The 12,918-nt window shown below is 38.0% G+C and overlaps 2 protein-coding genes across 2 annotated transcripts; one reads left to right on the top strand and one right to left on the bottom strand.

Moving 5' to 3' along the window:
• Window positions 1-795: 795 nt before the first annotated feature.
• tnfsf14 (TNF superfamily member 14) lies at window positions 796-3,337 on the top strand. The gene is made up of 5 exons (XM_031736518.2): window positions 796-1,005; window positions 1,165-1,376; window positions 2,539-2,572; window positions 2,660-2,734; window positions 2,879-3,337. Exons 2-5 carry the CDS (start codon window positions 1,182-1,184, stop codon window positions 3,259-3,261), a joined length of 687 nt encoding a protein of 228 aa, XP_031592378.1. The 5' UTR covers window positions 796-1,005; window positions 1,165-1,181; the 3' UTR covers window positions 3,262-3,337.
• A 5,277-nt stretch (window positions 3,338-8,614) lies between these two features.
• On the bottom strand, window positions 8,615-12,651 carry LOC120439783. Its single transcript, XM_039610838.1, has 4 exons — window positions 12,213-12,651; window positions 11,072-11,122; window positions 10,531-10,597; window positions 8,615-10,272 (listed from the first exon to the last, which is right to left on the bottom strand). The coding sequence occupies exons 1-4, from the start codon at window positions 12,327-12,329 to the stop codon at window positions 9,899-9,901; spliced, it is 609 nt and encodes a 202-aa protein (XP_039466772.1). The 5' UTR covers window positions 12,330-12,651; the 3' UTR covers window positions 8,615-9,898.
• Window positions 12,652-12,918: the final 267 nt, after the last annotated feature.

Raw genomic sequence — 12,918 nt, 5'->3', positions numbered from 1 at the left:
TCTGCCATTGCCATTCAGCTTTGAATTCATTCTGCATTCTGCTTAACATGAGGCCATCTGTGCCAAAGCTGTGTGGACTTTTAAGAGACACCAAGGAATGACTTAATCACGCAAAAAGAAGAAATGAAGTGGAAAGTTAAGTCAAAGGCAAGACTGAAATGACATGTTCTTGCATTTTACGCAAAGACTATGTCACATATTGGTGGGCAGTTATCCAAAACACATATGAGGGGATATGGGGGAACTCCACAGAAGAAAATTACACCTATACATTTTTTAAATTAATACATGGATTTGAAGAAGCGAATTTCCCCTGTGTTCAAGTATAAAATGTTTATCTGTAGGGAAAGCGTCTGACAGATTGCATTGGGTGTACATATTTTTCCCCATGACTGTTATCCCCCTCATGTAGAGCTAAACGACTTTTTCCTGCTAACCAGTGGGATGCTAACTGTTTACTAATTAGACGCTACTGAAGATAATGAAAAAATATATTAACCAGTGCTACGTATTACCAGCACTGACTGGATGGAATATGCATACTGTTTAAACCTCAAAATACTTTCTCGTAAAATAATCAAGTCGTGGGAGAAAATATATAAATTTTAAAGCCATTACTTAAGGTGGCTTGTGACCTCAGTCTTTTAGGGTCTTTAACAAATGTGCTTAAAGTGACAAAGGACATGTGTGTACAACTTTGGTCGGTTACTGCAACTGTCAGACCGAAGAGAGAGTGTTAACGAGGGAGGAAGTGGGACTGGAGACATTGCTGCACTGCTGCTGCTGCACTGAAGTGGGAGGGTGTGAATGGGGAGGTCAAAATGCATTGCTCTGGGTCTTCCACTCACTGAATGTCTCCTTCTGCCGTGACAATTCAAATGCGATACATTGGAAAGAGTGACATAACCTCAGAGTATCCATTGGGTGCATGCTGTTAAAGTGCACGTTGGAAGCTCTCAAAGGTGCTTTGGTGATACATCTCAAGACTTCTGTCTCTGACTGCGGGTAAGTTTGCTCCACTTGAACTAACCAGAAGTAAGCCCACCCATTCTGAAACTTCTTCACACTTATCTGTTTCTCAGGTCTCTCTGTCTTTACTGTCCTTCTGAAGTAGCAGCAGTTACTTCAGTGAGAGCGCCTCACTGAATTCTTTTCCATTTACAGAAAAAACCCCAGAAAGTATGGAGAAGATTAAATATCCCTCTGTGTGTGTGGTGGACACCCATGCCACACGGCCTCCGGTGCCCCCCAGGCTGATCCAGGTGCGAAAAAAGACCGGGGTGGCTCAGATCCTGCTCTACATGCTGGTAAGCGTGGCGCTGTGCGGCATGGTCATAGAAGCATGCTTCATCTATGGACTCTACCAGGCTGAACATGTAAGTATCACCATTTCAGTACCTTTTGCAGTGTCATCCTATGATTTATTATTAGCTCATTGTCTCGGTACATCTTTTTTCCATTAAATATCTGTTTCAACGCCTCTGAATCTCGCTTTCATTGTAAGAGTTTATTCACTGTTTACCACAGTGTTCTCACTTCCAGTTTTCTTTTCGTACTTTTTCACAGTATTCTCCTACATATTTTCTGTCAGTCATTTTAATAACACTTTCACTCAATCAGAAGTATTCGTAACCAGAAATGTGTTTGGTTAAAGGTCACAGCAGGCCTTGATTTTCTTTAAACTTGAGTTTTTGTTTTATATCATTGATATTGCCATAATTAAACATGTAGATGCATAAATAGGTAAAAAAAAATGTAGATTACTTTGAGCTGTATGTGAGAAAGTTATTAAAAATGTAAATTTCCGCCACGTGGGCTCGTTAATAAAACACGCACGGCAAAGTGTAAAAACTGTATGCTCTGCTCTCTTTTAGTAAAGTCAGTGCTATAGAATAACAGTGTGACCTAAAGAAGATCCTATTGCTGCGATTCTTTATGCAATATGTATGTCTGGGTATCTGGAAGGGTTTGTGACGCAAACACAGGGGCTCTTGTGATAGAAATTCTGCTGAGCTGAATTTATTTTTAGTAAAAACTGCTGATCATGAATTTTTTTCACTATTATGGGGAAGAGGGCCAAGCACACATGGAGAAGTACTCTAAAGTCCAGCTCATTTACGGACAACTTCAATGACGTACATGTGGGGAGGGGGGAGACATACTTTCTGAGGTGGTGGATGTACAGAGTCAGTTTCCTGTACAGCACTGAAGCACTGTCTTAGGGTAGCTGTCACGCATTATAGAACAGAAAAACAGCAGTGGCATTTTTAAGTGTTTGCACAGTGTACAAACAAGGGATGATGGCGAAAAGGAAGTGGTCTACTTCCTGTATCATGATAGCAATCTACTTTATTCTGTCCTACCATGCTCTGCAGAAAAAACAATACCTGTTACAATTACATTTTAATGTTGTTAAACTTCTGTTTTCACAACTTTGTTATCCACAAGTGGCGATTGCATCTACGCATCTACATGTGCACGCACAAAAATGCAAATGCACATTAAAAAAATATTAACCCTCTTTTGTTTTCGTTGCAGACCAACTCAGAATCAATCTCTAAGCTCATCGGAGGTGAGTCTCAGCACTTTATTCACAGATGACGAGCACCTTCCGTTTACTTATTCCACACTAGATAAATAATGTTTCGTCCACTCACAGGTGCCGATGTTACAACTCCCACTAAACAACCCAGTTATGATATTCTTCCCTCCAAACCAGTTGCACATCTGACAGGTAAAAACAGCATTTTCCTAACTGCCAGAAACATAATGTTTCAGTTATTACCAAGATGCATAATTAAGTACATATTGCTCTTCACAGTGTGATGTTTCCACTTTATTTTATTAGAATGATTACATTTGTCCTTATATTTTTCAGATGGACAAGATTTAACTCATGAAAAAAGGAAAATGGCATGGAGCATGAATGCAGACCCTCTCCTCTATGAAATGACCTACGAAGACAAAGAACTTAAAATTCAGAAAGAGGGTTATTACTATGTCTATTCCAAGGTTTTCTTCTCAGACAGCGACACATTCCAGCATCGTATTAGCATGCATACTGACAGGTATCGCGGGAATATCACCCTCCTGCAGTCCAGGAAATATTCTTCACATTCAAAAAAAACACAGTCCAACAGTTACCTGGGTGGAGTGTTTCACCTTTATCAGAATGATGGTATTTTTGTGGACGTGAGTGACACTGCAAAAATTGTACGCCACAAACCCTATGAGAATGTCTTTGGTGCCTATATGATATAAATGCCACACAAAGGCTCTAGATGACAGTAAGTTAAAACCTATAAGTCCTCTCGGGGGTTTTTGATTCTCTTTGACATGAAAAAGCAGGTCCATAACCGCAAAGAAGGCAAGTGTCAAATCCTTTTTGTGCCTTTGCACGTTGCAAAAGGCAGGGCTGTGCTGCCAGCTTTGTTTCTGCAGATGTAACTCTCAATTTTGTTTTATAAGTGTAACGGACAGTCGGATAACAGGGAAATTTGATATGCTTATATGCTTGTGTATTTGCTTTAAAACCAAACTTTGATTGTTAAAATACGATTTCTAACAGTTATATATATATATATATATATATTTCACAGATTGAACTTCAGATTGTTGCTGAGTGTTCATACTAATATCAAAAATAAGACTGTAACCTTTCTTTTTCCTACTTGCTGTAACACGTACTGCACACTATTTATGAATTTGTTTTTTTATTATTAAAGAAAAAAGCTCATTTTTCTGTATTTATATACATTAAGTCATACAGTGCAATGAAATAAACACATAATAATTTAAAAGACCTGTTTGGTTTGGTCTTTTTTGTTACTCATGCACAGTAAGGGAAGCGTATTCACTTCCTGCCGTGAAAGGTGAGACCGTGATAAAGGCTCAGTGGTCTCTGTATTAAAAAAATGTTGTCGCCCACTCAGTCCAACCACACGGCAGTTACAGGAGGAACTTTTTTTTTAAAATACCACAATGGCCCAAAAAGTAAAGTGTCATCATGTCAGCTGCTTCTCACCTGAATGTATTCTTGCAGCAACGTTATTTAAGGGTTAAAGGTTTAAAGTGGATGTGAAAAATGTCAGCCTCTTCAGTGTTGGCTTACTTTTCTATTGACTTTAATTCAGTAGATTACATAGTTTCTCTTTAAGTCACATCTCAGCACAACGTGCAACCATGACAAGGTCTGTGCGAACGAGAAGCTCTTTGAAGCTTTTTTTTTTTTCCCTTTTTTGTATGTCCCATGCAGTCACTGTTATACTTTCCCTTCATCTATGTCTGTTCGAAGAAGACACCCACAGAGTTGTATATTTGTAAACTGAAAAGGAAGTGGTAGTGGGGGCTGCCGGGGGGAGGGGGGTGATAGCAGCCGATCGCTTGGCTGACTCACTTTCCAACCCCAGACCCAGAGAGAAATGGCTGGTGAAAATGAAGCAACATGTGTGTGTGTGAATGTGTATGTGTATGTGTATGTGCATGTATGTGTTTATATGGGTGGGTGTTAGGCTGAGTGATTTCTCTAATTAATTTTCCCTCAGCCAAGTATGGATTACTCAAATTGGGAAAACACACTTGAGAGCTGAAACTATAACTCCAGTCCAGAGTTTAGTTATCCATGAGCTGAATGAGTGGTTACCTCTCAGATGTTTTCTGAAGTCTTCTGGTCTTTTAAGAACACATGTGTGAGTCATGATCTTCCAGCGCTGGCTGACCTGTGAAGTGTGAGAGACGACAGTAGCACAGCAGCGTGAGCTGTATCAGCTGTGTAGTTTCGAGGCCAAGCATGACTTGTATAGAGAATTGGTGTGGGCTGAGAGTACTCTATCACCGGTTATGATATGAACCAAAATCTTTACACTTCCGTATATGAAATCATCATTTTCCATTTATAAAGCAGGTCTGTGTGAGATATTGATCTCTTGAGCACTGCTGATTTTTACAAACAACTTTTGAAATAAGGCAAAAATGGCCTCTTAAATGGAACTTTTTTTTTGGCTAAAATCACACGACATAGTTTTTGGAGAGTACATTTTTTACGCAAAGCAAAACTGAAAGAGGAGCACAGCAAACAGTCCGCAGCTAAATGCTGTCCCCTTGTGTTGGTACAAATAACAGTTTGGGCTTCTATGGGGGCTTTCCCCCCTCTTCAGAACAACTCTAAAACTTTGAGTGGGGTGAACTGTAACTCATCCACTGGAGTTAGGGATCAGTTTTTGTGCCCTTGGTGGTTTTTTAATCTATCATCTGACTAATATTGTAGCTGTCTGTGAGATACAGGCCACCCCACAAGTCGACACTTGAGTAAAAGTCTAGTATTTTATCAGTGCAATACTAATTAACCAATATTAACGCTAGTTAGCTGAAGAATTAGTACCTCATCTATATCAGGTGCCTTCTGGCTTCAAAAAGAGGCGAGCAAAACAATTATATTTTTGTTATTTAGTATCAAATCATAACAATAATCACTTTGAGTTGCTTTATATCATGAGGTAAAGACCCTACAAAAACACAGAGAAAACACCAACCCTTCACTAATGCTGTGTCTGTACAGTGATGAGTTCTGAAGCCTGACTAAAACGCTTCCAATAAACCAACAATCAAAGGACCAGCTATGAGCACCTGGCAACAGTGAGAATGACAAACTCCCTTTTAACAGGAAGAAAACTCTGGCAGAACCAGGCTCAGGGAGGGTCAGGGATTGGAGGTTAGGGCAGGGAGACGGGACAAAAGAGCTGAAGTAACACTGCATCATGAGAATGACCCAGGAACTTAGGCCTATTGCAACATAATTGAGGATGAACCCAGGATCACCTGATCCAGCCCTAACTATAGGTTTTATCAAAAAGGAAAGTTTTAACCTTAGTCTTGAAAATAGTCTTAAAATGTCGCTAAAATTCAACGTGGGAGCTGGTTTCACAGAAGAGAGGCCTGAAAGTTGTAAGCTCTTCCTCCCATTCTTCTTTTAAATATCCTAGCAACCACAAGTAAGCCAAGAGACTGAGATTGAAGTGCTCTGCTCTGTTGGGGTGATATGGTACTATGAGGTCTTTAAGGTAAGATAGGGCCTGATTATTCTAGAACCGGTATAGGAGGAGAATGAATGAAGAACAGCAAATAATGGAGAATCATGATCTCTCTTTCTAGTCCCTGTCAGTACTTTTACTGCAGCATTTTGGATCAACTGAAGGCTTTTCAGGGAGTTTTTAGGAGAGCCCCATCCTAACGAATTACAGTAGCCAAGAAGTAACAAATGCATGAACTAGTTTTTTAACATCACTCTGAAATTAGATGTTTCTAATTTTAGAGATATTGCACAAATGCAAGAAAGCAGTCCTACATATTAGCTCAATATACACACTGAAGGATGTAAAATGACCGTAAGATTTCTTCCAGTTTTACTGGAGGCCAAGGTAATGCCATTCTAAGTATCCAGTTAGACACCAGTAATTTAGAAGCAGGAAATAAGAGGTCATCCAGGTCTTTATGTCTTTAAGTCCTTGCAATTAACTAATTGGTGAGTGTTATTCTGGCTTCACGGATAGATAAAGTTGGGTGTCATATGGATAGCAGTGAAAATGTACCCTTTGCTTTTTAATGATAGTGGCTAGCACGGAACCCTGCGGAACTCCATAATTAACCTTAGCGTGTGAAGTGTGTGTGAAGAGGACTCTCCCTTTACATAAACAAATAGATATGATTCATTCATAACCTTCAATTATGCTGTTTGTGTACAGCGATGAGTTCTGAAACCTCACGAAACTCTTTAAATAAACCATTCCTCTGCAGATGATCAGTTAAATGTTTTACAACTACTCTTTCAAGAATTTGTGAGATAAAAAAAACAGGTTGAAGATTGGCCTATAATTAGTTAATGGGTTAAATGATGTTTTGTGTAGCCCAATAATAGATATACTGATCATATTTAAGACTGAAGCATTAATTAATAGTAGGGCTTCTTTGGGCAGTCTTGTAGAAATGGGATACATGTCAATGATTTGGAGGAAGTTAAGTAAAAATTATCAATTTGGGACAAAGAATCTCAAAAATCCTAATGTTGCTTCAAGATGTGGAGCTCAAAATCAGTGGGTGACCTCCATCTTTTATACTGTATATGGTTTTAATGAAAGGGAAAAAGGGGAGACACTAACCGCAATACCTTTAGTGGCCACTTGAGACATTGGAGGTGGTGCTGAGACTTTAGCCCCCAGTGGCTACTACGTTAAAATACCCAAGTTTGCAGCTTTAAAACACCATATTTACAGCTTGGTTCAAAAAATGGTCTAGAATTGTGTGGATAGTGAATTTATTCATAACAGCATTATGGTGGATACAGACAGCTGTAACTGACCTGTGTGTGTGGGTTAGGCTTCACCTCTGCTATCTGAGTCATTGAACTTGACCTTTCCACTGTGTTCGTGCTATTGTTGTCTTTAGTAGAATTTTAATTGGATTAGCTGTTAAATAATAATGCCTGTTGTGTGGCGGTAACCATCCAAGAGATTTATACTTGATTTTTGACAAGAAAAATTCTTGTATTTTATAGTCTTTTGCTAAATATCAGAGATTTGTGTCTGTGCATAGCACTCTTATAGCACAGTAGTGTATATATCCAAAACTGCGTAACCCACACACAATACTCTATATGGCTATTTAACACTACAGGCTGGAGGAAAAATATGTGAGGTGAGAAATATTTGAACTTTTAAAGATTTGACATCAGTATCATTTTGATTCAAGATAACAAAAAACGCTGTGACTGGATTTACAAGCTTACTCATTACAGACATTCTCTGTTCTGACAAATCTCTTATTGTAAGAGGTGACATATTGATAAGGGTTACAAGAAGAAACTGGAAGATTGTTATTCAAAAACTGCATGCTGTAAACATGTTTATAGAGTCTAAGTTCTCTCCATGATGTCTCGGCAAAATGATGTGTAGAGGTTATAAACTTTCTCTGTGTGGATACACTATTTATTATCTTGACATTGGGCAGTGGAAAGCAGTAGGAAGGGAGCAAACAAATCAACCCATGCAAATGCATCTAAGGCCTCTAATAAAAGAGACAGAGTGGGTGGTAGTTTGCTATGTCTGCTATCAATTTTTACATCCTGGACCTCTTCGCTGCAATCGAAAGCTGTGGTAGCAACAACTAATTGACAGAACACTGAGAGATATGGGACTCATTTGTGGCTGAGGTTTGGAAAACAAAAGTTTTCAAATGAAAGCTGGAAAATGTGCCTCTTGACTGTGATGACTAATGTTCCAGTGACCTTTTTTGCTGCTTTACTGTATCTCTGTCACTGCGATTTAGGTCACTGGATGTAACTTTGAATGCTTTGTATGAGAAGCATTTTTTCTGTTTGTTTTGTCAAGAGTCAAGAGGACATATTCTTCGACAGCATATAGACAGGGAGGGTCCCGCTGTATCTTTCTATTAGTGATTATGTGGTGATCCAATCTTAACTCACGACCTCTCACTTTCATATCTAGGGTCTCATAAATGACTCACAACCAAAAGCCCTTATTCACTGTTATCGTGTCCTTTGATTCATATTGAGTTTGTTTTTGTTTTACAGTCACATCAAATACAATAAAGACAGTAAACGTTTTTAACTAAGACATTCTCTTATTTTTTTTCATAACAATGGTTAAAGTCAAATTTAAACACACACATTTAACAGTTCCCTGAGATATCTTTTCAAATGCATAAGCAGCTTCCTCTTCCACTAAAACATCAAAAAAAATTACAAAAAGTGAAAAAACCCAGCATTTCTTTCAAATCTCAAACACATGAAACCTACCGCAACAACCACCGCGACTTGTGTTTTCACGTGTCATAATGTATAGTACATGTAGTCAAGGATGTCTGGAGCTTATCAAGTCATTTCACACTTAACTTTAGACTAAAGAAATGAAATATCAAGGTATGTTATTGGTCAAGTAAATCAAAACTACACCTTTGTTCTTTTTCTGATTTACAAAATATGAACTACATTCTTTCAACAAACAAAGTCAATTCTCTACATAGATTCCAGTGACTCACTACCAGTTTGTGACTGGTACACCCTGTGAAACATTATCATTGAGAAAAAAAACATTCATAGATTATTAGCCGACCTGCCATGGGTTTTTTTGTTACATTCATTATGCGTCTAAATCATATGCTGCACATGTTTTTTGTTGCTAGAAATAAATAAATAAACTTAAATACAGAATTCATACAATGTTAACAAAACAAAATAAGAAATGAATCAGACATTAGAAAGTATAATCTGTGCAAACATAAAAAGCAATTTCCTGCTGCTAAATGTGACACTTCAGCACAATACATTCTTGAAATCAGCTACTAGATAGTTTAAACATACAAAGCTTTGACAAAGAAATATAGTTTCAACAAGTGAGATCTGTCAATTCTGAACAACCCGCTTCAAAGTATCTTTTTAAAACAGCTATTTGAGAACAATGAAAACAATCCAGCTTTGGTTTTCTAGTCCATTAAATACACAATACGTTACATACATTGCGCTGTTTTCAAGTGTGACTTTGTAGTGATGATACAACCTGAGACCAATACCTGGTTTGCTATATCTACTTTACAAAACTGAACATCACTGGATCGTTATAAACCCTGTTTTAGGCGATCTCTAGACCGGAATGTGAAAAGAGACGAGGTTTTCATCCAACCTCTTATCAAACTCCTCTTTTTTAAGCATCTTTTACAAAAATCGTTAGGTAAATTGCTAATCTGTAGATCAACAGGCCAAAATCAAAGTGTGATCCATCCAAAGTGAACAAGTATACCCAACAAGAGTCAGACTAGGTTTGCTTCAGTGTGGGTTTCAAAGCTGGAAAGGTGTTGTGCACTATGCAGAGGATTTAGAATAATGAACTTACATCCAAGGCCGTGGCATGAAGATGATATCCAGGTGAGTTTTACTCTCATTTGTATCAACACAATCGAGTATTGACTTACTAATGTTGAATATCAGCATCTCTCCAGCACCGGACTCCACTACCTTGCTGAGAATACCTGTGCTGTTTGTTTCTTTGTTAATCGAGCCCTGTAGGGGAGTTTGTTTACTTTTGTCCTCCCGTATGTGCACCAGGCTCACACTGGATTGATCTGTTATGCGACAGCCTGGATCCACTGTAATCTGAAGATTTAGGAAATAGTATCCATCCACGTTCGTGCTCAGGCCATTGTTGACTTTTGAAAGCAGGGTTTTATCTGATTGAATTTGCTTCCATGTTAAATTACTTCCATCTGTGGATGACAGAAAACAGACTGTTATAGATGCTAAATTTGTTTTTTCTAGAAATTTATTCTCTATATCCAGTTTTTAAATCGACATTTTTTCCTGAAGTAAAGTACATTTGACTGTATTCATTTATTTACTGACTGTATGTATTTCATGGGATTATATGTTTCTTCTGACAAAGAAAGTATAAACACAGCAATATTTGAATGGGGATATGATAAATTTTAAGTGCAGATAATAAATTAAAAAAAGAAAAACATTACCTGTGCTAAACTGAAAGCTGAGCATTTTTCCTTTAATTGAGACGGTGCTAGGGGGGGTGGTGGTTGTCTGTTGAAAGAAGAAGCAGGGATTTATCACTCTCAAAACAGTAACAGTAAATGTGGTGCCAACATGACTTCAAGCCTAGAGAAGCTGCAGTTTATTCAATGTGAGACAACAGCGGCTCTGTGTCTCACAGTATAGACTGTGTACTAACTTCAGAAGGAAAATAAAGAGACAACAGTTGAGTTTAGTGGCATTTCCCCGAATGTGGCAATGACGTCACTGAGCTTCCTCCAAGAGGGGAGGAGAGTGGTTAGACATACGTAACTCATAAGAAATGGAATTAATCTGACATACATCGTGCAGCATCTATCTCGTTTACTACACGTGTGTAAGAATAGTAAATACATGTAACATCAGCAGGATGCTTTTGTGGCAAGAAATAAAGGAAAATGAATACAAGATGAAAGAATACTTAACACAAAAGTCAAGAGAGAAACAGAAACTCTGAATAAATCTTAGAAACGATGGATAGCTTACCCATCTCTCTTCCGTGGAGGAAATTTTGGATGATTTTACAGCACTATTTTCCTAAGATTGGAAAAGGAAACAAAAGTGCTTATACTAATTGCTGTAAGAGGATTTCGGGGTGGAAACATATTGCTGACTGAAACTCACACAAATTTAGGTGCAATTGTCAGTTTTAACATAGTTCTACAAAAGAACCAGTTGTCATCCAATTTCTTTTAGACAATCACTTGTCAATAAGATACATTCTTCACTGTTTAAACATTTAAATATGTTTATTTTCTATAAAACTACAAATGACTACAATGATTTTCTCCCAGTGATAAACTTGCGTTTGAATGAAGTAAGGCATCCCTGGCGCTGTATTACTGTATCTTATTTTATTCTATGGGAAACCAACTTAACTCAAAAACCCAAACATTATGAGAAAGCTGTCACTGGGTGTTATGACGGGGGTCTGTAACCAAATGTAGACCACAGGCATAGGTGTCGTTCTCACCAGCTATGCTACTACACAAACCACAAAAAAGAACAGCTGTACGGCACAGATGTTGATTTCTTCTGACGCTCATGTAATTTATTCAAAAAATGATCACGCTATAGTAACGTTTTAACATAGTTCTACAAAAGCATTAATTGTCATCCAATTTCTTTTAGGTAATCATTTGTCAATAAGATGTCTTCTTCACTGTTTAAACATTTAAATGTGCTTATTTTCTATAAAACTACAAATGACTTATATTTTCTCCCAGTAATCAGCTTGTGTTTTGAATGAAGTAAGGCATCCCTGGTGCTGTATTACTGTATATTATTTTATTCTATGGGAAACCAACTTAATTCAAAAACACTGAAACTTATGAGAAAGCTGTCACTGGGTGTTATGACGGGGGTCTGTAACCAAATGTAGACCACAGGCATAGGTGTCTTTCTCACCAGTTTGCTACTACCAAAAACCAAAAACCACAAATAAGAGCAGATGTACAGCACAGGTGTTGATTTTTTCTGAAGTTCATGTTATTATTCAAAAAATGTTCATGCTATACTAACGGTTTTAAAAAGAAGTTACCTTTTTTGTCTAATCACTAATGACCACAGTTAAAGTAGTCTAACAAGTTCAACAAATTCAACCCAAGGTTATTCAAAGAGTTCTCACCAAGCCTTTATGTCCGTCTGTGAAGTATAGGACGAAGAGCACAATTAGCAATATTGTGATTACGGTGTTCCACAACACGAGGATACGGTTCTGGAAATTCTGGGTAGGCTCCGGCATCGTCAGTCCAACAGCGGGGTTAGGAGCGCTCTTAGCCCGGGGAACGCAGGAAGACAGATGTTAAGAAATGACGACTGTACAAGTCCTGAGTTTCCTCTGCTGTGCACTGATGCGTTACTTCGCTTCCTGAGCTGTACATGTAATGAGGATGTTTTAATGTCTGTGTTCTGCTGTGCCCTAAGTATCTGAAGTATCCAAATGGTACTTTCCCCTGTATGCTACTGAAGGCAGACACAGCAGGGCCAGATTATATCTGCATACAGGGACTGGCCCTTTTCTCCTACTCACCACAAGTTACACAGACGGGAGGAACAAGACTGACAGCCCGGGAGAAAAGGAAGGAGTGAAACTTTGACACTAATATATGTTGAAATGTGTTCTTCACTTCCTTATTCATGAAGAGACTGTTAAAGTGAAAATTTTAGGATATTTTCATGTTTATTACAACACTGAAAATCATTACTTTGCTGATTTATTTCTGTGTATTTCTCCACTAATATTAAAATGGGAGGGTAAAGATGTGTAACAACATGACAATATGCCTCTGTTACAGTTTGTCCTTAAAAATATTTGTTTGGAACTGATACAA

This window comes from Oreochromis aureus, linkage group 4 (assembly GCF_013358895.1).
Source record: "Oreochromis aureus strain Israel breed Guangdong linkage group 4, ZZ_aureus, whole genome shotgun sequence".
NCBI lineage: Eukaryota > Metazoa > Chordata > Actinopteri > Cichliformes > Cichlidae > Oreochromis > Oreochromis aureus.
This window is presented reverse-complemented; position numbering and strand designations above follow the sequence as displayed.

What these genes read in the sequence shown, in the direction of transcription:
- tnfsf14 (XM_031736518.2), top strand. Translation starts at nt 1,182, where the DNA reads ATGGAGAAGATTAAATATCCCTCTGTGTGTGTGGTGGACACCCATGCC. An exon ending in GACTCTACCAGGCTGAACAT is followed by an intron (nt 1,377 to 2,538) that starts GTAAGTATCACC and finishes TTTTCGTTGCAG; the next exon opens with ACCAACTCAGAATCAATCTC. An exon ending in AATCTCTAAGCTCATCGGAG is followed by an intron (nt 2,573 to 2,659) that starts GTGAGTCTCAGC and finishes GTCCACTCACAG; the next exon opens with GTGCCGATGTTACAACTCCC.
- LOC120439783 (XM_039610838.1), bottom strand. Translation starts at nt 12,329, where the DNA reads ATGCCGGAGCCTACCCAGAATTTCCAGAACCGTATCCTCGTGTTGTGG. An exon ending in CAGACGGACATAAAGGCTTG is followed by an intron (nt 11,123 to 12,212) that starts GTGAGAACTCTT and finishes TTCCAATCTTAG; the next exon opens with GAAAATAGTGCTGTAAAATC. An exon ending in CCTCCACGGAAGAGAGATGG is followed by an intron (nt 10,598 to 11,071) that starts GTAAGCTATCCA and finishes TTCTTTCAACAG; the next exon opens with ACAACCACCACCCCCCCTAG.